Source organism: Ziziphus jujuba, chromosome 7 (assembly GCF_031755915.1).
Source record: "Ziziphus jujuba cultivar Dongzao chromosome 7, ASM3175591v1".
NCBI classification, from domain to species: Eukaryota; Viridiplantae; Streptophyta; class Magnoliopsida; order Rosales; family Rhamnaceae; genus Ziziphus; species Ziziphus jujuba.
In genome coordinates this window covers 11,507,380-11,531,326 of record NC_083385.1, presented here as the reverse complement: position 1 = coordinate 11,531,326, position 23,947 = coordinate 11,507,380, and the positions used below count along the sequence as shown (strand labels likewise).

The following is a 23,947-nucleotide window of genomic DNA, read 5'->3' as shown; positions in this document are numbered from 1 at the left end:
AAACTGAGAAATCAGCTAATCATAATGGAGAATTTAAGTGATACAAACAAGAAGGAAATAATATCACCATCTAAGCCATAAAAAGAAATGAGCTTTATTAATTGGTAGGCTGTCAGAATCAAGGGCATGAGGATAGTTAAAGAAAAACTTCTTTTTTCCCCTCGAATTCAAAACCTTATCTAAATCAGCATGTAAAAGCCATGAGAGGGATAGAAATTCGGAACCAATTAATAAAAATAAAAAATAAAGTTGGGAACAGATAATAAAGAGGAAGTGGGGAAATTATAAATACACTTTTCATCCTCTTCCTTTGGAGCTCTATAGTACCTAAAAGAACTATAGCTAGCTTGATTGAATAACCACAAGTAAAGCACATGCCTCGGCCAAAAAGAATTTGTTGATTAGTGGTCCATGTTTCCAAAATATAAATGTAAATAGAAAAATGAAAAACCAAACCCATAGCTAAAAATACAAAACGGATTGTGACAAAAGTTGGAACACTGTAAGAAAGGGTCATAGTGGGAAAAAAAAAAAAAACCCCGTCAGGACCATGTGACCAACCTTGTGCTAAAAGGCCTAGTAGTTGCACTTAAGTTGTTGTGGTCCATTTTTGAAAGTTAAGTACTAGATGTGTTGGGGGATAATTAAAAAAGCCCCTTTGTCCTTAACTTGCTCATCCTAATTAATTTTGGTGTGCACTTAAATGCCTCTCCTTTTAGCCTCGTTGCCTCCTATCACCTACCACTACCATCTCTCTTTTGGACATTTTCTCCAGTCCGGTTATTACTGACACATGGCCCAAAATTGGAATTGTTTGTTAGAGAAGTTGGTTTTTGTTACGGTGGTTTTGGGATTTTCCTCGTTATGGAAACAGACACTGTTGAGCATATTAATTTATTTATCCGATCAATTAGCATGTTAATATAATTTAAAATTAAATAAGTAAATTTTAAAATAATAAATATTATTGAATATAAACCAATTAAATAATAATATTATTTTTTATAAATAAATTAATAATTAGAAAGTGTTTATAATATTATTTTTATATAAATATGTGGCAACATGGTAAGAAAGTTACACTAACGGGGGCTAAATGTTCATTGAATTTAGATTTTAGTTTAGTTGTTTTGGCGGACCCGTTTTGATAAGCCACTAGCCCAGCCATGACAGAGGAAACGAAGCTTCTACAAGTGTGGGGATGGGAAGTGTTCAGTGGAAGTTTGTTGTTTTTTGGCAGAGACAGTGAAAGCCGAACAACAAGCCGGTCCAACCCACAGTTTCAAGGTTGGTCCTGAAGCCAAAATAATTATAAAAAAAATAATGAAAAAAGCAAAGGAAAAGAGGGAACAGATATGCAGGGACTAAGACGGGGCACCACCGCCTTTCACAAAATCGATGAACGAGGAAGCACGCTAAACGAGGCAGATGAAGTCCACCCTAAGCCCCAGTTGTTGGGTGGGTTTTTGGGCACACATGTGGGTTTCGTGCATCATTGTGCGCCGTGATATACATAAAATTATAAATCCCTCTTTAACTTGATGTTTCTCAATCATATACCATACCTACACTATTTTCTAGCTGATTAGCATAATCGCTGGACTGGAAAATATATATATCTTGATGAATAATATAGGACATTATGGTTTGGAGGGTAAAAATGATTTTTGGGACCAAACAATAACGATATTATATACAAAATCCAAAAAAAAAAAAAAAAAAAAAAGAAAAGGAAAAAGCCAAAAATATAGATTATAAGCTAACAAATGATTGTATTATGGCATAATTATATATTGCTCAGCTTAAACCATCACCAACTGGTTTGTTTTGCGAAATTTATTTTTATGAAACATATGGGCAATAAATACACAACCTAAAAAGGTTATAAATGAAAAGATCTCCGACAGAGGCAATCGTTTAGACATTTTAACGTGCCAAATTGGTGGTCAATCGCTGTAGAGCAGAAGCACAGGGTTGGTGGGGACTGGAATGTAGTAAGCTTTAGTGTTAACACGTGGTGTGGGCCGTGGATTGCAATTAACAAATGTAAAATAACTAGTGGGTCCCTTTTTCGGGCCAGGCCTTCTTATTGTCAGATGGACGACTGACCCAAAGTATCTTCGCCCCGCATCGGATTCCCATTTTTTGTCGTTTTTTCAAAATGGAAAACGACGGATCGTCTTGGCATGGGCTTGACCGCATTTCATGCGGGCTGGCCTTGGAAGGATTTCTTTCTTATTTCTTATCCCCTCCTAAACGATTGCTTCCAAATAGGAAATTTAACCTTCTCCAATTAATTTCCGTCTCTCAGCGTCTTCTTATTTTCTCGTTGATTTGAAATTTGTTTTTGTCTCGGTGCCAATTCCAAACACAGTTCTCTCTCTGTTTTTTAACGCACTGGCTACTCTATTACCAACTGTTTTTCTGGTGGTAGTTTGTAAACAACAAAACTTGGCATTTTGGAAAAAATATAAGTAAATAAATAAAAATTCGTACATAATTCTTCAAACAAGCTTGGATTATCTGAAAAACCCAAAATATATACTTGAATTATTATTTTTTTTTGGATTATCTTTTTTGGGTGAATAAAAAATATATAATTGAATTCAGTGACACTTGCTGGGACAAAACCTTATATACATTATGAAATGCTATCTCCATAAAAGAGTAAAAGAGGCATTGATCAGCTAAAGCTCTGTTGAAGTTCCTCACTGGCTTACTGTGGTGAGGCAGTCCTCGAAGCTATATAATCACATCTTTTAATAGAATCATATATTTCTTCTTTTTATTTTCTTGTCTTCTTGTATACGCTCAGAAGAACCAGGCATTTAGCCTTTATGCAGTTTTGAGTCCCTTGAACACATATGGTCTTGGTGGTTAATTTAAACCAGTAAAATTTGTTATGATTTAAGAGGGTTTTTATATACTTTGAACATATATCTCGCACTATATATTGTACATCACTAGCCATGTATATATGTTGCAGCCGCATGTTGTATGATGAGAAATTGGTCTTGTGATGTGGAACATAAAGATCAATATGGTTCTGACGTGGTTAAAATAACGTGGTACTACTTTATAATTTGGTATTTAGTGGGGTCCTATGTCGTTTGAATATGGATCTTATGTTTTTGAGTTTGGTTTGGAACTTGCTTTTGCATGCATGCTTTTTTGAGTCATGATTTTACATTTCGGTTTCACTAGATTTCTGAATTTGATTTATTTTTACCATTTAAAAGATTATGCTTTTTTTTTCTTTTTTCTTTTTTTTTCCATATCCAAAAATAATAAGATCCTCTATTTCTTTTCTTTACTTATGTATTCTTGTTTATTAACACTAGAAATATGTATATATGCACACATGATTTATTTAATTTTAATTATATTTTAAAAATGGTATTGATAAGTGCTTACATTACATATCATCCATTAGATTGACAAACCACAACTAAAATTGAAAAGTGAGTATAGACAAATATAAGGGGGGAAAAAAAAAAAAAGCCAAAGGATCCTAATTAATAAATCTTATCTTCTCAACAAAAGAAAAAATCCTAATTGATAAATTTTACCTTCTTAGCAAAAGAAAAAAATGGTTTTTTTAGTTTCCCTTTTAAATTAATAAGTCAATTACTATCTTTGTATTAATTGTACATGTAAAGAACAATTCTAGTGGAAACATCCTAGGTTGTCATCTTAATTTATTTGTTGTTGCAAGATGGTTAGTAACATACCACTGAAAATTTAAATTATCAATTGGAATTTAATGGTGGCCGAGGTAAGTGACGAAGGTGAATGGAAATTAAATATGCTTAAAAGCATGGTGCCAGCATATTCTAAGCATTCTTTTCTCTGCTGCTAGTTATGTCGAAGATAAATTCACATGGAATCATTCAGAAAAGGGGGGAATTGATTGTTAAATCTGCCTATGAGTGGCTAACTAATCCAGATTGTGAAAAAAGTAGTTTGGATTGGACTTGTACATGGAAATTGAAAGTTATCCCCAAAGTGCAAATATATATATATATATATATATATATATATATATGTTGTTGGTTGTTAGTTAATAAGTTGCTCATAAATGAAAAGGGGTGAAAAATGGGTTTAGCTGGGAATTGTAAATTTTATCACAATGAATCCAAATTGGGATTCTGGAATTTTCCCTTTTTTTTTTTTTTTTTTTTTTTTTTTTTCTTTTTCTTTTTGGGTAATGTTGGAATTTTGGACATTGATAAGGATTTCTTTAAAGAAAAGATGAAAGTAGTTGGTTTTCAACAAATTTTGAAAGTAAAATTAAAGTGTGGCTGAATAAGAACCCGAACTTCACATGGATTGGAACACATTCTGTTCAGTGTGGGGGTGCTGGCTGATTTGGAAATGGAGGTGCAAAGGGATTTTGGAAGAGAATTTCAATTATCCTAACATGCATCAATAATTGTAATGAGTTATGCCAGTGATATGGAGATGGTATGAATAGAATCTCTGTTGTCAAAACCAAGAAAAATCTTTGTTAGCTTTCTTGGCATCCTCCTCTTGAGAATTGGGTTAAGCTTAATACAATTGGGTAGCTTCAAGGATGATTCCAAATCTGCTAGAGCAGGTAGTGTTGAGGAAGTTGGTATGCCTTTTTTTTTTCTGATAATTTGTGAAAGTCTAATTTGTATTTTGGCAGGAGTTGGGGGGATTTTTTCATGGTTTGAAGCTTGCTGGGAAACTTGGGGGTGAAGAAGATCAATGTGGATTGGATTTCAAATATATTTTCTCAGAGACTGACAGCCATTATTGGGCTTGTGCTGTGGAATTGGATTGGGTTGATGAGACCATGGAGGCCCATTCAGGCCCAAATGGATATTAAAACAAAAGTAGAACGGATATATCTAAAAGAGGGAAAAGGCAGTGAAGGAGAGGTTGAGAGAAAGATAAACAGGGGGAGAAGCATGGTGGGCGCTTTGGGTGCACAGCCAAAGATACTGTCTTCGTTTGTGTCTAACCGCTTCCTTCACTCACCCAACCCTCCTCATCTTCACCAGTTCTTCCGCTACGATGCAGGTTCTTCTTCTCTCTCTCTCTCTCTCTCTCTCTCTCTCTCTCTGTGATTACATGAATACTTCATGTAATAAATTCGATTTGGCTTCCTGTTTCTTTTTCCACTTTTAATTTGTATTATCGTTTTTTCATAATTAGTAATAATTTCATGAATTTAAGCCATTCTAATAATTGTGTTTCTCTGTGTTTTTTTTTTTTTCAATTTAATTTGTTGTACGCAGGAGCTAAGCATTTGTACATGCAGTTGCCAAGAACATTTTCTGGTTTGACCAATCTGTTGTTTAATAGAAGGTAGGCCTGTTTGCTTATGCAAATTTTAATTTGATGTTAATATTTTTTATTTATAACAAGATTATATATTAATATTTTATGGTATGTGCTTTCCAATATGGACCTGTTTTGTATGTTCTAATTGTAGACCCCACCTGTTATAAATTATTAGAAATGTTGATGAATCTACAAATACCAAACGTAAACGCCTTAGACCTGGAAAAGTATCCCCTCTTCGACCTGTTCCAGATCATATACTCAAACCCCCTTATGTAAAATCTAAGAGACCTCCAGGCATTGCTAGTGGACCTGAAGTACATGATGAGAAAGGAATAGAATGCATGAGAGCTTCTGGAAGGCTTGCTGCCAAGGTTCTTGAATATGCTGGCACGTTGGTCCAGGTGATTTTCTTCTTCTGGGTTGTTGGTCGTGTCTGTTAGTACATTGTAGTTTGTTAGTCAATACAGGGGCAATAATCCCACTGAGTATTAGATGTATAAACTTTGAGGATGACATTCAGTTTTTATGTACACTGTCGCTCAGCTTCTTATTTTTTTACAATTCCTTCCCTCAGTGAAATCAGTTCTTTTGGGTTTTAGTCGGTGTACTGTAACTAGCCACTGTTTATTTATTATGAAGGCATCGATATATGCACTTTCAAGTTTCCAATCCACATTCATGATTCTATCAAAATAATTTCAGTCCAGCTATATTTAGGTTTCTAGTTAATAAGTAATTGGCGATGGACCGGCATTTTTCTTGCACTGTTTAGAGTTGTTTTGTGTGAAAGTTTTAATTGTTGCATATGTTGGCAGCCAGGCACAAAGACAGATGAAATTGACGAAGCTGTTCACCAAATGATTATTGACAATGGGGCTTACCCTTCACCTCTTGGGTATGGTGGGTTTCCGAAGAGTGTCTGCACATCAGTGAATGAATGCATCTGCCATGGAATACCAGATTCCCGTGCACTTGAGGTCCTTTTATTAAAGTTATTAGATTGCTTTGTCCTACGTTGCTAAATTATTGAAAAGCCTAAAAAAATTTGCAATCACTGATATAGGCGTTAATTTGCAGGATGGTGATATAATCAATATTGATGTTACCGTCTACTTAAATGTAGGTATCTTCAATTTCTAGCTTTTATACTTTAATTGAAATGTAATGCTTATGCGCTTTAATTTAGATGTAATGGATATGCACCTTTACCACTGTATCAAGCATGCGAGCCGATGGTGAGGTTGGGAAAATGTAAAACCTGTTCAAGTTAGGGGGTCTAGTTGCATTGTTATTGGCACAGAATGAGTGAATAATTTTTAGCCTACCAACATCTTAGTCTAATTGTTGTACACAGTATATTCTTTACTCATTTTGCTCATTTACGATTATTCATTCTAGAGATGTTTTACTTGGTATTGGGTTGTAATTTGCAGGGGTATCATGGTGACACATCAGCTACTTTCTTTTGTGGCAATGTTGATGATGAGGCCAGAAACCTAGTCGAGGTAGCCATCTCTTTCATCTTTGCTTATGAAAGAAGAAGATTGGGTGTCAATACTTCATTTTCGTTTTTGCTTAAGATTAGTCAAAACTATAGCCTATTCACTTCCCCCAGCTCTTACTACTGTAGCCATTGCAACCCTCCTACCTCCAAATGACTTTCTAGTTATGCTTACGATTATAACTTTTTTGAATAATTGCCCTAGGTAACGAAAGATTGTCTATATAAAGCAATATCAATATGTGCACCAGGAGTGGAATTCAAGAAAATCGGCAAAACAATTCAGTGAGACATCTCCTTTATACTTCTTTTCTTAGTCTATGAAAATGCTCTGTGTTGATATGAACTAGAGAAATTTTAAAGAATTTTATTTCTTTCATTTGCCAAATTCCACTGAGTTCTAACTCATTTAATTTTATTTCTTGACAAGTGATCATGGAGATAAATATCGTTATGGTGTTGTTAGACAATTTGTAGGGCATGGGGTTGGACGTGTTTTTCACTCTGATCCAGTTGTTCTACACTACAGTAAGCATCCTGGCCTTTTATGCTTATCCGCTCTTCAATATTCAATATTCACCTTTGTTTAGGCTGTAATTTGATATCATCTGCATCATGATTTTTGTTTGCAGATCATGATAATTTATCTACTGTGCATTAGTTTCAATTGAAAACTGAATAAAATAGCATAAAGTTGGTTACTGAAAATTTATTCAAAAAATTCGCAATGGGCATAAAAGTTGATAATGTTGTAGGAAGATGCCTTTGTATTCTAGATCTTAAGGCATTCCTCTTAACAAAGAACACAATGTATGAATTATGGAGAGCTAGAGTTTTCCTCAGATTATCTTCTTCAATAGCTATCTTAATAATAATCACTTGCAATGTTTAACCGTACTGTCTCTGTCTGTCTGTCACTCTCTTTCTCTCTCTCTCTCTCTATATATATATATGTATATACATACTTATGCATTTACTGTTTAAGAGCTTAAGATAGTTTGAAGTAACATATGTTATTTCTTATAGGGAACAAGGATAGTGGGCGAATGATGTTGAATCAAACTTTCACAATTGGTAATGTATTTCCACAAACCTTAGTTGTTCGTTGACTGTCATGCTCATGATATGTGGTTGATGTTTTTCAATTTATTATTGTTATTCAAACCATCACCTAGGCACTTCCTAGATGCATATTTGGCTTATAAAAGTAAAACATAAAATTTGGCTGAGTAAAATTGAAAATGATTATAAAAGAACAGGGGTGAGGAAAGAAAAGAACTTCTTCACTACTTATATATTTTCTTCGTTAGGGCTCTATTACTTGGAAAGAAAATACTATTATTGTCAATGTCAATTAGATATATCGTTTAGAAACATATTTTGTTTTGGTGGTAACAAATTTATTAATTCTGTGGTAACAAATTTATTTATTCAATCACATCATTGTCCCAAAAATATATATATATATATATATATAAATAAATAAATAAAAATAAAAAAATCTTTTCTATTCAACATTAACATTTTAAAATCTTCAATTAAATCTGGTATAGTTAATGTAGTCTTTTTGCTAATGGTCAATTTGTACAGAACCAATGCTGACAATAGGTAGCATACATCCAGTCATTTGGGATGATGATTGGACGGTCGTTACAGAAGATGGAAGCTTGTCAGCCCAGTTTGAACACACCATATTAATAACAGAGAATGGGGCTGAGATACTGACTCAGTGTTAGAAGCTAGATTTTATACAAACTGTAGGTTCCCAATTTTAGGATTCATGAATACAAATGTGATTTGCTTTGGATTTGCCATTTCCAAATTGGATGTGGCACTATAATTTTATTTTTTTTTATTTTTTTTCTGTGGTTGTTGTTGTTGTTTACCATTGTTTCCAGTGATGCCGATAGACTTTATATCAACTCCCTCCATAGTATATATTTTAATTGGTAAGATGAAAAACTCCGTTAAAGAAGATTTCCATATTGAGGCCATACTTCAGAATTATTCATTTCCCATGTAGCTTCTATTATTTCAGGGCATCTCCCATTTGATTGATTTGTTACAGTTTGGTTGTATTCTCTGGAAAAGGGAATGAAGATAGTGCCTATGCAACCAGAAATAACATAAATAATGGTGATAAGAACACCCAATTCCAAAAGTTCAATTATTGGTCAATTGTAAATGTGGTTTTCTGCTTTCTCATTGAAGGAATGCCCTTTTAAATGTAGCGCCTGGCGATGGTGGAATTACGTACTCATTGAGCTAGAGAACCAAACCAAATACGTCTTAGTAGATTTCTTCATTTGTTTTCTTATTCAGGTCTATAGGACTCTGGTTTTTACAGTGGAATAGTTACCTATTTCTAGCAAGAAGTCAACCCATGTGGAAAAAGATCAAATTGTGATGCAATGCTTGCATGGATGATGTCAATATGAAGATTCTTTTATGTCCCGGGCCTTGGGCTTACTTGTCCAAATGGATTTTATTTTTATTATTGCATAATGATAATACACTTCTCTATCAATCAAATAATTTTTTTTTTTTAAAAAAAAAGAGAAGAAGAAAGATATTAACATTGGTTGATAATTTATTGAATGACAAAATATATATATATATATATATGATTGTTATCCTTGAAACCAAATATAATGTAATATTCGAAGAAATTATTTAATCTTGAGTGGTTTTTTATTATTATATTGATTATGTAAAAAAATTGAGATATTACAACAAAAATAAAATTAATTATAATTTTATAAAAAAAATTCAAAAATAAAATAATAGAACCCACGAAACACATAGATATAAAGCAATTTTTCCTAACATAAAGATTAAATTTCTAAAGTATCGTTTTTTATTTTTCTAATCAAAGAAAAAAAATAAAAAAACAAATTTTTTTGTTTGTTTATTAGGGGCGTAGGAGTTAGGACACAAGTCCACTACCAACAAAGGCGGTTGAAAGGATGAAAGTACGAAGTTACGAACGGACATTAATTGGCACGGCGGATCCTAGACGTACACGTATATGTCAGTAAAAAAATTTTTTTTGACTTGGCAGGTAAGATTAACAAATAACCTCTTTCATAAAACTGACACCTGGCACATATATAACCTCCAGTCTGATTTCTTTTTTTTCTTTTTTTTTTTTTTCACCACACCATCGCCGCCTTTCTTGCTGCTCAGGGAATTTTCCCCCTTTTTAAAACCGAAATAGTGGTATTTTTATTTGTGTCTGTCTCAGTTTTCTTATCTTTCTCAGACCCAATATAATTTTCCGGGAAAATAAAAGGAAAAAAAATGGACTCGACGCCCGTGAACTGGGAAGCGCTTGATGCTTTAGTAATCGATTTCGCCAAATCTGAGAACTTGATCGAAGACTCATGCTCCTTTGTATCGTCGACTTCTTCTCCACCGTCTTCACCTTCTTCATCATCGTCTCCTTCACTTTCTTCGTCGTCTTATTATTCCAGATTGATCATTCGCCAGATCAGACGTTCATTGGAAACTGGTGATGTTGATGCTTCTATCGATCTTCTTCGGGTCCACGCTCCTTTCATTCTCGATGATCATAGGCTTCTCTTTCGGTTACAGAAGCAGGTCAGTCCTTATAAATGTACAATCTTTTGTTTGGCTGCCGAGAAAATGCGGGAAATGTTTTAACTGCGCTTTTAATCGTTTATTATTATTATTATTTTTAATCTCTTTAATGCCTGAATGCTAGATTTCTCTCTGAGTTATGTTTCTGATCCAAATGAGTATCGGTCATCTTCATCTCTTGGATGGGAATTATGATGTACATATGAGGCTTTGAGGCTCGAGTTTTTTTTTTTCTTTTTTCTTTTTTTTTCCTATTCTATTTTCCTTAATTTTCTTGGCAACTAAAAACTATATTTTATGTCTATTCAATTGGTTTTTGTTTGGTACATTTATTTTTGTGAAGAAATTTATTGAGCTTTTGAGAAGAGGGACTGTAGAAGCTCGTGACTCTGCAATTGATTGCCTGAGAACTGCTCTGGCTCCTTGTGCTCTTGATGCTTATCCGGTACTTCCTATTCCATTTTTATGTATTACTTTATCATTTTTGGGTGCTATTAGCAGTGTTTCTACTTTTTTTTCCCCCTTCTTCCAATAAAAAAATGGTGGTGTTTCTAGAATTTTTCTTTTTTTAATAAATAAAGAGGCTTGTAGTGGTGTGCTTTCTCAACATGGTTCCCCGCAAAAACAAAATGAAAATCTATGACGTAACGTAGCTTGCCTTTTGTGAATTTTAAGGTTCCATGAAAATTTGAAATGGGAAACGATGTTGATTTGACAATCAGTTACTAGATTGTAAATATCATGCTTCATTTATGCTCATAAAATAACATTCATTTTTTCGCCCTCAGTATATTTAAGAATTTCGTGCTGAGCCTTTTGTACAAGCTCTTTATACCGTGCCCCATCGACACTCCTTTGTTTCCTATCCCTGCTTATTTTCTGCCCAGAGTTAAATAATTGTGCCTTTTTTTATTATAATTTTATTTTTCCAAGGAGTTTAATGATTCTGTCTTTTTCTGAGCTTTAGATTCTGACCCATTTCTGTGTCTGCATTTAAGGAAGCATATGAGGAATTCAAGCATGTTCTTCTTGCCTTTATATATGACAAAGATGACCAGACTTCTCCAGTTGCAAATGAGGTGGGATGTTATTTGTACGTTTGTACTCTATTTTGTAGACAGCTATGTCTCCACTGTCTTTTTGTGTTGTTATTTTTTGCCTTTATCAACATGTAATTTTGATTAATGTTTTTAAATATTCATATTTGATAAGTTTCTTAATCTTCTGAATAACCTTGGATGTACTGGTTTCAGTGGTCTGAAAGGAGGAGGTTTGACATTGCTGGACTTATGTCCACTGTGTTAAGAGCTCATTTACATGCATATGATCCGGTCTTTTCAATGACATTGCGATATTTGATAAGGTTATTTTTAAATGCTTTGTTAACTTAATTTTTATCTTGTGCTTGTATTTTGTGATTTGACGAGTTACATTCATCACGTTAGTGTTTCAATCACTTTCCTCACACTATTTTGCAGCATACACAAAGGATTTTGCTTTCGACAAGGAATTTCATCACCCATTTCAGATCTTACTGAGCGGTTGCTCCTTGAGGAGCGTGATCCCCCTGCAACACCCCAAGAGAGCTTGTATGAAGCACCTCCTTTTGATGAGGTGAGAATCATAGATTGTACTGGATGCTGGGCTAGGATTTCAGTATTTCTTATTATATTAATGGGCATAGATATGTATTTGTTTTGTTTTCCTCATCTTCTTGTGTTAAGTTGTTAGTGTTGGGTATTAAGAGCCTATCATTTAAAGTATGAGCATGCCTTTCATGTATTTTGTCTCTGAATGTTTGAAAACCAGGTGGACATACAAGCTCTTGCACATGCTGTAGAGCTTACAAGACAAGGGGCCATTGATAGCTTGAGATTTTCAAAGGGTGATCTCTTCCAGGCGTTTCAGGTTATTCAACACTTAATACTGTACTAGTTACATCAGCATTATTAAATATTTTCCATCTTATCCTTGCTCTCTACTACCCTTAGGTTTATATAGGTGAATGATGAGTATTTGAAGATAAGTATATGATAGTCTCCATGAGTTATCAGGGGAAGCTTAATAGGCATTAAGGTTAACATCTAGGTTTATGTTGAAACCAAAAATTTACAGTTCCTTTTTTTATTTAAGTTTATATGCTAGTGTTTTTTGACAATATGTTTTAGTCCTTTTAGGTTCTATGATCTGTGGATGTTCTACTAAATAACTTGTCTATGTAGTTGGTCTTTATTATTTTTCTTCTTTGTGCAGAATGAATTATGTCGGATGAAATTGGATGTTTCAATGCTTGATGAGCTTGTTCGTGAGTATTGCATTTATAGGGGCATTGTGGATTCTGGTCTTGCATCACCTTCTGGTAAATCAATCTTTTCCCTATTTTTTATATTATTATTCTAAAAATGTTTAAGCTCTTTCGCAATTTTTGTTTTTGATTATCCTGATGAACATTCTTATGATGTTTTCAATTCAGGATTTCAAACTCTTTCGAAACCTTTGAAAGTCGATCAACAACTGCATGGTTATTGGTCTTCACGAGACTGTTCTGTTGAAGTGGACTGTAGTGCCAGCAAAGTTTCTGATGGTGATTCTTCCATTACTACTCCTTATATGGATGGTTCACCGGAGAAGAGTACTGACATGACTAGCATGCAAGGAATTGATGTTGAACTACGATATGCTTGTGAACCAACAAGCACCAATGAAGACTGTAGCACCAGTGGATCACATCAACATGAAAATATAAGAGTTCAGCAAAGGAGCAGAATCAACACATATGCTGCTGGAGAAAGGAGTAAACGTAAGCGCTGGAGGGGTAGAAATGATGATGTAGGTTACACTCCTAGCGTTTCTTCTGATGAAAGTAGTAAACAAGAGCTTAGCACAACAACCCTGGTTTCCAGCTCATGTATTTCGCAGGGACAACAGGTAATGGCTTAGGTTATTTATTTATTTGTTTATTTTGTTGGACTGAGCTGTCATCATGATAATTTTATTCGTATTTAATCATAGTATATTGTTTTGCAGGGTTTGGAAGGACATTCTGTACAAGACATTAATAATAGAGAGGATAAATATGAGTTTGTGCTGGGGATGAAGGCACTAGCTAGTAAAGGGATGGCTACAGAGGTTGTCGAAGAAGTTAACGCTATGGATGCAAGTTTTTTTGTGCAAAATCCTATTTTGCTTTTCCAGCTTAAGCAGGTTTGTGGATTCTGTATTGTCAGTTGCTTCATTTTCAACACATTGAATAAAAATTGTTTTCATTTCGTATATGAATATACTGAATTGTTTTCATTTCATATGATTTTATACTGAATTCTTCAGCTTTATCATTTTGCTGATTTTAGGTTGAATTCCTTAAGCTCGTTGGCTCAGGGGATTATTCTAGTGCTCTGAGAGTTGCTTGTTCACATTTAGGTCCTTTAGCTGCTAATGATCCAGCTTTGTTGAAACCCTTGAAGGAGACATTGTTGGCATTGCTGCAACCCAATGAACATGCACTTGACAAAGGCTTGCCTTTACAGGCCCTTGCAACTTCGCTTCAGGTATGTGTTTGCTTGTTGAGAGAAATTAATTGATGTTAATAGTCAATGCTTATGCCTCTTTATTTTATTTTATTTTATTATTATTTTTTTTAAAACTGCTGTCCACCTAGTCATATCATGAATCATTGTGGTGTGTCTCTAACTTAAATAGTTAAACGCTGGTCATCTGAGCAGTTTACCCATGGAAGGATGCAGTGCTTTTCTATGGTTATGACAACTTTGGATTGTTAGGGTCATAAGATTGACCAAGGAGGAAATCTGTTGGTTTATTATTAAAATTTGTAGTCTTGAAAGCACCAAATTGAAGTAAACTAGATTATAAGGAGAGTAACTTTTTAAGAATGATGTGGAATCTTAAAACCCATAGAGCAGTCCATCTGTGGCCAGGATTTTGCACTTGATTCCAATTTTAATATTAATGTAATCAAAAGGGGGAGCAAAATCATAATGGCAAAATTTGTTGGAAAGCAGGGCTTATCAATAGATCTTTTTTATACAGGGTTCGAATATGATCAATTAAAAGGTTCATAATGTTGTCATGATTTTAAATGCAATGTCATTAGTATTTCTGATATATAATGCATCAACACAAGATGAATTGAATTTTTTTATTTTTTTATTTTTTATGTTTTTTTAAATCTTTGATAGGTTGCAATTGGTAAAAGGCTTGGCATTGAAGAACCCCTGCTTATGAAAATCATTAGAGCAACTCTCCACACGCATAATGAGTGGTTTAGGCTTCAGATGTGTAAAGATCGCTTTGAAAGTCTCTTGCAAATCGATTCCTTGAAACAGGTTAGTCCTCCTGTGTTCAGTGCTAATGCCACATCAAAGTCAAATGCTGATAGGTGCTCCAACGGATCTTCCCAAGTTACAATATCAAGCACTAGGATGTCAGAGGATGGAAGCAGTCCAACCCAAGTCTCTTCTAGAGATGTGATTTGCGATGAAAATGCAATACTAAAGGTTATGGTAAGGTTGCATATCTTACTCGTTAGTTTATGGTGTGACTGCATTTATTTCTGTCCTATATATATATATATATATATATCTTATAAAAAGAGATAGATGAATATATTGGTAATCTGGGTGGATGTAGGAATTTCTTGCTTTGCCGAGGGCAGATGCTATCCATCTTCTTGCAGAGTACAACGGAAATGCTGAGACGGTCATTCAGCAAATCTTTGCATAACTTGGAATTTTGGATTGTACAACTTGTCAACTATAAACACAATACATCTATATATATTCTTTTTCATATTATTTGATTCAATTTATGCCTTATTACTGATGAGTATACAAGTAGGTTCGAAAGGGTAAGCATGTTGTAATTATTCGGCAAGTACTTGTAGAGTGCTCTCTGTACATTAGCATAAGTGTTTTTCGTGTACGAAATAAGCAGTCATCAATGAAAACAAATTTGTCAGATTGGTTCAATTGGTTTGCTTGAGAATTTGGTTCCTTGATGATGTATATAATATACGGGTGACTCAATACTGTACGAGTAAAAAACTCTAAATAACATGTTATTTAAATTTTTAGTTATATTGTTGTGTGACAGCATAGGCTAGTATTTTATTTCTTAACGAAGGAAAAAGTAAAAAAATTAGAAGTATTCCATTATTTTTTCATCATTTAAAAAAAAAAAAAAAGGTATTTCCATGAGTATTTTAGAAGCAACGTGTTGATGTGTACTAGGGTTCTTTAGTTAAAATTGTTTACACCATTTAAATAAAAGGTTATGGTGCGGTAATAAGTTATGATCATTGGATTTATTTGAACGAGGTGGGGCGTAGAATCATTTTGACCCTTAAAAAGTCGGCGTTCCACTTGTGACGAGTCCTCAGCCGTCAGATTTAATTGCTATCCTCGCACTGTACCACTAGAGTGCATGCGAAGCCGATTTATGCCCTCCGATTGGCCTACTTGTCATACTGGTTCAGTCATCAATCCAGCAGATGCACTGGCCACTCGAGTCGACGGCAGAGATTGATCGGCCGGCCGAGAGAATCCGTGGGGATTTTGATATATAAAACAAAGCTATTTTTATTCTCCTTCACTTTTGGCACTAATTTTGTAGTGAAAAGCTAGTGGCCAAATGAAATGACTAACGACAGAATATGGTGGTCGTACGAGCTACTTCATCACCATCCACAACCAATTTCGGAGGCTACACTTGCTTCCAACTCAATCGACTCCTACAAATTTGCTGCAGTTCAAAAACCTTAAATCATGGCAAACAAGTTCACCAGCAGATAATCCAAGGTGGGTTGGGCCGAAACCCATTCCTAGTCACTAAGTTGGTCCAGATGTATGCAGATTGCGATCATTTGTTGTCTGCACGGATATTGTTTGATCAATTGTCTCAACCAAATGTCTTTGCCTGGACTGCTATTATCGGATTTTATTCTAGGCATGGAATGTACCAGAAATGTGTCAGAACCTATGCTGAAATGTCTTTGATGGGCGTTTCGCCTGATGAGTATGTGTTTCCCAAGGTCTTAAAGGTGTGTGCTCAATCTTCGTGCTTAAAAGCTGGAATGCAGATCCACAAAGATGTGATTACGTCTGGCTTTGAGTTTAGTTCGGAAGTTTGTAATTCTTTGATTGAAATGTATTCAAAATGCATGGATGTTCAGAATGCTAAGCGGGTTTTTGATGTGATAGTGGGAAGAGATTTGCTTTCATGGAATTTGATGATCTCCGGATATGTCTATAATGGGTTGCTTGAATCAGCCGTGAAACTGTTGGATCGCATGAGGTTCGATGGGTGTGAGCCTGATGTTGTCACTTGGAACATTGTAATGGACGCTTATTGCCAAATGAGACTATGTGACGAAGCTTGGAATATATTTGAACGGATTAAAGAGCCTAATATAATCTCATGGACCACTTTGATCAAAGGTTATTCAAGGATTGGGAATCATGAAGTATCCTTGAGGATTTTCAGGGATATGATAAGCAGTGGCATGATTTCCCCTGATTTGGATTGTCTTTCTGGAGTCCTAGTCTCCTGTAGGCATCTGGGGTCTTTGTCAGGTGGAAGAGAAATCCATAGCTATGGAATCAAAATGAAATCTTGCATTGCATTTTATAATTCAGCGGGTGCCACTTTGTTGACGATGTATGCTAAGTATGGAAGACTTCAGGATGCAAAGAATGTGTTTAAATTAATGGACCAAGCTGATGTTGTTACTTGGAATGCCATGATACTTGGTTTTGCTGATGTGGGATTGGAGCATTCGGCTCTGGAATGTTTTAGCAAAATGCAAAGAGCTGGAATCAAGAATGACCGAACAACAATATCGACTGTTTTGCCAGTCTGTGATTTAAAATCTGGAAAGCAAATTCATGCCTTCATCAGGAAAGGTTGCTTTGATTTAGTTACTCCTGTGTGGAATGCACTGATCTACATGTACTCCAAATGTGGATGCATAAGATCAGCATCCTTGGTATTTTCTAACATGCTCACCAGAGATGTAGTTTCATGGAATTCCATGATGGGAGGGTTTAGAATGCATGGGCTTGGCCAAGCTGCTCTTGAGCTTCTGAAAGAGATGAGACAATCAGCCCTTGAGCCTGATTCCATGACATTTACCTCTGTCCTTTCAGCTTGTAGTCACTCAGGTCTTGTGAATGAGGGCCTTGAAGTATTCCATAAAATGACGAAATACTATTGCTTAACCCCCAGTATGGAGCATTATGCTTGCATTGTTGATATGCTAGCACGTGCAGGTCGGCTCCAAGATGCTGTTACTTTTATTCAGAATATGCCTCTTGAGCCTGATAAATCTATTTGGGGGACGCTGCTAGCTGCCTGTCGATCCCACCAAAATGTTGATGTTGCAAAACTGGCTGCTGAACAGTTGGTCCTATTGGAACCTGAACATGCTGGGCACTATGTGACTTTGTCTAATATATTTGCAAGAGCTGGAAGGTGGGATGATTCTCTAAAGGTGAGAAAGCAAATGGAGAATAGAGGAACAGTTAAGCCATCAGGAAACAGTTGGATAGAGAGTGGAAGCTAAACAACTGAAAAATCTGATGACTTTCCAACGGGCGTTCAAAGCTCTGAATGTTGTTATACTGGTTAATATGATATTGGCATTGTGGGTCAGATGAAATTGTTTGAACCACTGCATAAGCCCTTGTTGTGAAGGATAACTGACAAAAATTCAGACTTCTTCAAGTATACCGTGTACAAACCATTATTAACACCATAAATACAATGGTCAGATGCATCTCCCATTTCTAGAACCATCTTCTAACTTATCTGTTCTTGGAATCTAATTTGATTTTCTTTTTCATTTCGTATCCCAACTGTTTGGTGATAAGTATTACATGTTTGTTCAAAATATTTTATTTATACTTTCATATACTTAGGTTGAATAAAAAGCTGAATCAATACTTCATCTTTTCTTATCTTACAGGTATCGAGGATATGAAGAAAGAAAGTGGAACCCAAAGGCCTGTTTAGAATGATATAGAAATACTCATAGCGAGCAAAATAAGAATTAGAACAGGCACTGGAGTCAGGAATATTAAACGTAAGGGGTGGAGTATTGGGAGATAGATGATGTTGGTTATGGCTAGCATTTCTTCTTATGAATGCAGTAAACAGGAGCTTAGCACAAGTATTCTGCTTATCAATTATGCACAAAATATTGTTCTACGTTAAGGTTGAATGGAAGGGCATTCGATATTAGACATCAATGATATAGGGAGGATAAATCTGAGTTTGTCTGGGGGACGAAGAAACTAGGTGGAGATGGCAATACTGCTTTTGTTTTGTTTCGTTGAGGACAACTGTTTGAAAATTTGTTTGCCCCAAAATAAAAATGCTTTTGAACTCTAGGCTAGAGTATTGTTTAGCTTACTCTTTCCCTGAAGATATTTAGGCCGGTGAAAATTGGATAATAACTCTTCAATAATAAATGAAAAGAAATGTGTCCATGAAGGTAAAAGCAAGTACATGTATATATGTATATATGTATATATGTATATATATATAAAGGATGATTCTATGGTCAAGACCGTCCGCATGTGAACCAGGGAAAAAGCTGACGTTTTTTTGAAAAAAATCCTAAATAGCATCGATTTTTCCTGTATGTGTGAAAAAAAAGCTGATGCTATTTATGATTCTTTTCAAAATAGCATCAGCTTTTCCTTAGTCCGTATCAGAACGGTTCTGACCATAGAATGACTCTATATATATATATATATATATATATATATATTGCATTAAAGTACAAGCATAGTTAAGCGTATACTTAAGTTATAATATCGCTTAATTTGGTAGATGGAAGTAGAAGTGTGATAGTCTTTCTAGTAGGCGACGCAGAAGTGCATTAATACTGAAGGTAAATTCTCGAATCATTTGCTCCTTGCCTCTACCAGTAGTTAAGTTTCTGTTTTTTCGCTTTGTCATCTTGGTTTCCTTCTCAGAGGACAGGAATTTTGCAAAACTGCAAAAATTAGGAGGGCAGAAAATACCCTGTATCAGAAAAGATAAGACACTACTACACTACCACATTTTCACATATATATACGGTTAGGATGGTCCAATATTGTTACATTAATAATGGGGATGAAAACGCATAACTTCTGGAGGGCTTCTCTATTGGTCCCTCCATATCCAATTCTAAACTTCACATAATTTACCAGTATCCATATTCATGCGTGTAACAGGTTCATCCAGTAATTTCTCATCCGCATTCATTGGACTTATTCGAGTTGTCTTCAGTAGCTAAATCCATGAGAGCTTCTTTCTTGGTAAGTTTGTCGTACTATCAAACATAAAAAAAAAAAAAAAATGTCTGATTATGTGCGAAATCTGGGTGTCCGCTACCAAATTTTTTTGATTTCTTCATTAATCGCAACTATAGTCTGCAATTACACACACACACACATATTCATGTTCATTTGTCTTTAATAAAGGTACTGAGTTCAAATCTTCCTCTGTTAATATATTTAAAAATAAAATCCAAAGGTCGAGTACGGCCCTGACAATATTTTTCTTCCAAAAATTAAAAAAATAAATTTTAAACTCGTTTGAATTTTAGAAGTAACCGGATTATTAGCAGCCATCCCATCATCGACGAGATTAAATTCTTCATTGGAGTTTTTAAATTTATATAGCAAGGGAAGTAATGTGGGGCGGCAGAAGTTACTAAGCAAATATATGCAAGTCGAGCATTTAAGGTTGGCCTGCTCTTCACCCGCATGCATAGATGAAGAAATTTACATATATATATATATATATATATATATATATATATTTATATATATATTGAACAAAACAAGATTATATTCATATTATATACCGAAACATAAATACATTGGGTAGGATGGAGTTTCTTGATGCCGTACGTGGGAATAGCCAGGTTTGTCGAGGTTTCGCCTAACTTTTTGTTCCTCAATTCCTCATTTATTCGTTTGGAAAGTTCTTTTCCATCATAGCCTGGTCTCATTAAGCTATGAACCAATAATTCCTCCTCTTCCTCTAACTCCTCTCCTTCATCTATACCCAGATTTGTTATGCGCCTTCCATATGGAGGTCTAATAAATTTCCCCATTAAGTTTTAATCTAAAACACTCAAAAGAATGCTGAATTTGGAGACAGAAAAAGGAGGAAGTTTCTGTTGATGCAGACTATACATATGGAGGTTATTTGGAGTATCTTTAAGGGTACTTCTTAAAATTAGTAGCATATTCTCCATCATAACAGTGTCTTTTGATATAAAAAATAAATTTTTGAAGAGAATTGCTGGTTACGTTGCAGAAAAAACTTTACACAGTTCCATAATTTGTAATTACCATAATACTTTTAAAATGCAATCTGATAATTTTCATACAATCCCATAACTTTTAGATATTCACTGCTCCAATTTGAATGTCAACAACATTTGCTATTTTCAGCCCTAGATTTATATAATTTGTCATAGTGTGCGCTCGACGTAGGAGTTGGCTTAGAATATTATAGTTTTTTGCTGTGATGTCTGTAGAGGAGATTGATGATGGAGTTTCATTAGAATTGGAGATTTTGGGTCTTTTCTTTCGGCTATTGAAGCAAAGCAGAGTGCTGCTCTAATCAGCCTGTGAAGAAGAAGGTAAAATTAATTAGCTCACCGTCCGCTTCTTCCTCTTTGAAAACTTCTTTTAAAAAACATAAAAAAATAAAAAATAAATAAAAGTTTCTCATACGCTTTTTCCTCTTTGAGAACTTGAAAACGATTTCCAAAAATGCTGAACTGAGAAAAAAAAAAATAAAAAATGTACTAGTTGACTCGGAGAATTGCCGATGACCAATGGAGGTCTGGTGACTGCCCAAAGCCGGCCTACTAGTTTGTCTGAGAGGATTAGGAAGAAGACTTTGGACTTCAAAATTAAAAAAATAATAAAAAAAAAAATTTAAATAAGGGTTGGTTATCTAAATGGTAATAGAATTGTATATAGTTGAACAACTCAATTTTAAATGCCTCTTGAACAATATTTTTCATTTATACTCTCATTTTTATCTTATCTATAAGTATTTATTTTTTTATTAATAATTGCTTCTTCTTTTTTCTTATATAATAGTTTTGAAAACTATTGTATCAGTGCTATGAGAATATATGCTATATTAAATTAAATTCTTAAAATATTGAAATAAATAATAAATTTTATTTCCTACTTTTTAAAAGTCAAATTTATTTTTTATATTAAAAAGTTAAATATAAAATATATAAGAGGTTTTTTTTTTTTAAGTTAACTCTTTAAAATTAAAAAAAAAAAAATACTTTTAAGTCACATAAAAATGCTCCAAATAATTCATATTCATATTTATTTCAATATTATTTAAAAAATATTTATTTCAATATTACATTGATTTAATATAATACAATGACTGTTTCATGTTGCTAATATAATATTTAATAGATAATTCATAAAAAAAAAATTTCATTAATACCTTTTGAAAATTGGAATGAATACAAAAATATTCTTCAGTTTCTAATAATTTTATTCATACCACTTGAAGGAATGTGAATTATATTTATACATTTACTTAAGTTAAATTAATTTCAAATTTTCTTTTATTTCTTTTTTTTTAATAATTAATTTGAAAACTTCAAAATTTATACACACACACACACACATATATATATATATGATTAATTCTTAGTTAAATTATGTGATAATTTTTTTAAAAAAAAGTATGACAATTTTAATTACATAAGCTTTTTAAGTAAATTATATATTTGATAAATATATTTAGTAAAATACATTTCACAAATTATAACTTGGTTAAAAAAATTATATTATTAAACTCGGCATATTTTTTTTTTCAAACTGATAAATTATCACTTAGCTTAAATAAAATTAATTAAAATCTAAATTAATTGAAGTTTTCAAATTAAGTAATTAATGAAAGAAATTTTGAATTTAATTTAATTTAAATAAGGGTATAAGAAAATTTAAATTCATCCAAAAGGGATGTGGATGATATTATTAAAAATCTATATTTTTGTATTTACCTCAAATATTAAGGGATGTAAATGAATATGCCTCATTAAAAAAAAAAAGATTATAATTAAGTAAAACAACAAATTTTTATAGGGAAAATAAAAATAAGCACAAATAAAAAGTGTTGTTAGATTGTCTTTTGAAAATTCATACATTTATTTTAAAAAAATACTCTTCTATCATAGAAATTATGCTCTTTGTTATAAGGATTCCAATAGAAGATGCTCTATACATGGCTCATTTTTATGGTATGGTAATAGTGCTGCAGAGAAGTCTTCCTTATGCATGGAAACGTCGCCCAATTTTTAGCCCTATATAGCTAACTAAAATTACCAAAAAAAAAAAAAAAAAGCAAACCAGGTCATACGCCACCTATCCCTATGCCTATTGTATGTGCATATATTTCCCATACTGATTAAGTAAATAAATTAATAAGCTTATAATATAAAAATAAAAAACTATTGTGATTTTGCTAGCTAACGTAAATTTTCATGTAAATTTTTATGAAGTACATGAAAATAATGAATTGCTTTATTATAAAATCTTTTTGTCTAACGAATTGCTTAAAATTAAAGATAGCATGTTCCACTTTTATTTTATTACAATTAATGGAAATGGAATTCCAATTCGTCGAATTGATAATGGACCACACTGACTTAGTGACTGCTATGTGGCTTCGCTACGCTAAATATGGTTAGGCCCATTGGGCTTTTCTGAGATTAGAAGTGTACAGAAAAGAACCTTCCGAGAAATTTTTTTTTTTTTTTTGGTGAATAAAAGAAGCTTTCGAGATAGTATTTACTATTTTACGTGCATTACATGCTCTTATTTCACTCACTCTTTGTTATGGCTTTGGCTAATTTGCGGATATAATTAAATTGACTGATGGCTTTTGTCGATTACAATGTTTGTTCCGTTTCCAGTGTAACTTTTATTTTGGTTGAGGGGCTGGTTTCCTTTTCCTTTTCTTGTCTGATACTTGTAAGTAATATATATACATATATATATATATATAATCATATTTAAATTAAATTTTTTATACGAATATTTTTTTTTCAGTTAATAATCACATCAAAAATTAATATTTAAAATTATATTAATTAATTATCAATTTCTGATAAAATTTATTTTTTTAAACAATATTTTAAGTATACTATTAAATTTAAATTTGATTAATTTTTAATTTTTAATTTAAATTTAATATAATTTAGTAGTCAATAAAAAAAGAACCAATATTAATACTATCAAATTATACCGATAAGAGTTTGACTATATGTATATATACATTTTTTGTGAATAACTTCCAAATAATATTCGATTCTTGGGTTGTTTATATATAATTTGATTTTCTTATAAAATTTGTAAAAACTGAATATTGATTTATCATTCACATTAGATTAGATTTGGAAGCTGAATACTCACACGACCAGTATATTATATATGGATTAATTGCTCTTTTTCTTTTAATTTTTTATAAACATGG

At 33.3% G+C, this 23,947-nt stretch overlaps 3 protein-coding genes across 13 annotated transcripts; all 3 read left to right on the top strand.

Moving 5' to 3' along the window:
• Window positions 1–4,826: 4,826 nt before the first annotated feature.
• LOC107424781 (methionine aminopeptidase 1D, chloroplastic/mitochondrial) lies at window positions 4,827–9,823 on the top strand. Of its 9 annotated transcripts, none has more exons than XR_009639571.1 (12): window positions 4,827–5,046; window positions 5,265–5,334; window positions 5,486–5,714; window positions 6,129–6,290; window positions 6,391–6,432; window positions 6,747–6,818; window positions 7,020–7,099; window positions 7,245–7,342; window positions 7,841–7,888; window positions 8,713–8,763; window positions 8,838–8,950; window positions 9,137–9,337. XR_009639571.1 is itself a non-coding variant. In XM_060818787.1 (12 exons), the coding sequence occupies exons 1-11, from the start codon at window positions 4,842–4,844 to the stop codon at window positions 8,942–8,944; spliced, it is 1,119 nt and encodes a 372-aa protein (XP_060674770.1). In that variant the 5' UTR covers window positions 4,827–4,841; the 3' UTR covers window positions 8,945–8,950; window positions 9,137–9,337. The 9 variants fall into 9 exon arrangements, 8 of the variants coding, with proteins under 8 accessions (XP_060674770.1, XP_060674769.1, XP_048334575.2 ...); XM_060818787.1 differs by having other exon boundaries at window positions 8,883–8,950; XM_060818786.1 differs by having other exon boundaries at window positions 8,883–8,950; window positions 9,046–9,337.
• A 146-nt stretch (window positions 9,824–9,969) lies between these two features.
• LOC107424773 (uncharacterized) lies at window positions 9,970–15,399 on the top strand. 2 transcript variants are annotated; one of them, XM_025076513.3, is made up of 13 exons: window positions 10,284–10,414; window positions 10,539–10,610; window positions 10,758–10,859; window positions 11,413–11,493; window positions 11,668–11,777; window positions 11,893–12,028; window positions 12,224–12,322; window positions 12,668–12,773; window positions 12,888–13,342; window positions 13,442–13,618; window positions 13,765–13,962; window positions 14,611–14,934; window positions 15,062–15,399. In XM_025076513.3, the coding sequence occupies exons 2-13, from the start codon at window positions 10,554–10,556 to the stop codon at window positions 15,152–15,154; spliced, it is 1,938 nt and encodes a 645-aa protein (XP_024932281.1). In that variant the 5' UTR covers window positions 10,284–10,414; window positions 10,539–10,553; the 3' UTR covers window positions 15,155–15,399. The 2 variants fall into 2 exon arrangements, with proteins under 2 accessions (XP_048334570.1, XP_024932281.1); XM_048478613.2 differs by lacking the exon at window positions 10,539–10,610 and having other exon boundaries at window positions 9,970–10,414.
• Window positions 15,400–15,626: 227 nt separating this feature from the next.
• LOC107424782 (pentatricopeptide repeat-containing protein DOT4, chloroplastic) lies at window positions 15,627–18,926 on the top strand. Of its 2 annotated transcripts, none has more exons than XM_016034641.4 (2): window positions 15,627–17,918; window positions 18,393–18,926. In XM_016034641.4, the coding sequence occupies exons 1-2, from the start codon at window positions 16,083–16,085 to the stop codon at window positions 18,405–18,407; spliced, it is 1,851 nt and encodes a 616-aa protein (XP_015890127.3). In that variant the 5' UTR covers window positions 15,627–16,082; the 3' UTR covers window positions 18,408–18,926. The 2 variants fall into 2 exon arrangements, with proteins under 2 accessions (XP_015890127.3, XP_048334571.2); XM_048478614.2 differs by having other exon boundaries at window positions 15,638–18,193.
• Window positions 18,927–23,947: the final 5,021 nt, after the last annotated feature.

Bases quoted from the DNA above. Each gene is read 5' to 3' on its own strand.
- LOC107424782 (XM_048478614.2), top strand. From the start codon at position 16,083: ATGGTGGTCGTACGAGCTACTTCATCACCATCCACAACCAATTTCGGA.
- LOC107424781 (XM_016034639.4), top strand. From the start codon at position 4,842: ATGGATATTAAAACAAAAGTAGAACGGATATATCTAAAAGAGGGAAAA. The intron at 5,335-5,485 runs GTAGGCCTGTTT...ATAAATTATTAG, and splicing joins AATCTGTTGTTTAATAGAAG to AAATGTTGATGAATCTACAA. The intron at 7,343-7,840 runs GTAAGCATCCTG...TATTTCTTATAG, and splicing joins TCCAGTTGTTCTACACTACA to GGAACAAGGATAGTGGGCGA.
- LOC107424773 (XM_048478613.2), top strand. From the start codon at position 10,115: ATGGACTCGACGCCCGTGAACTGGGAAGCGCTTGATGCTTTAGTAATC. The intron at 10,860-11,412 runs GTACTTCCTATT...TCTGCATTTAAG, and splicing joins GTGCTCTTGATGCTTATCCG to GAAGCATATGAGGAATTCAA. The intron at 11,778-11,892 runs GTTATTTTTAAA...ACTATTTTGCAG, and splicing joins ACATTGCGATATTTGATAAG to CATACACAAAGGATTTTGCT.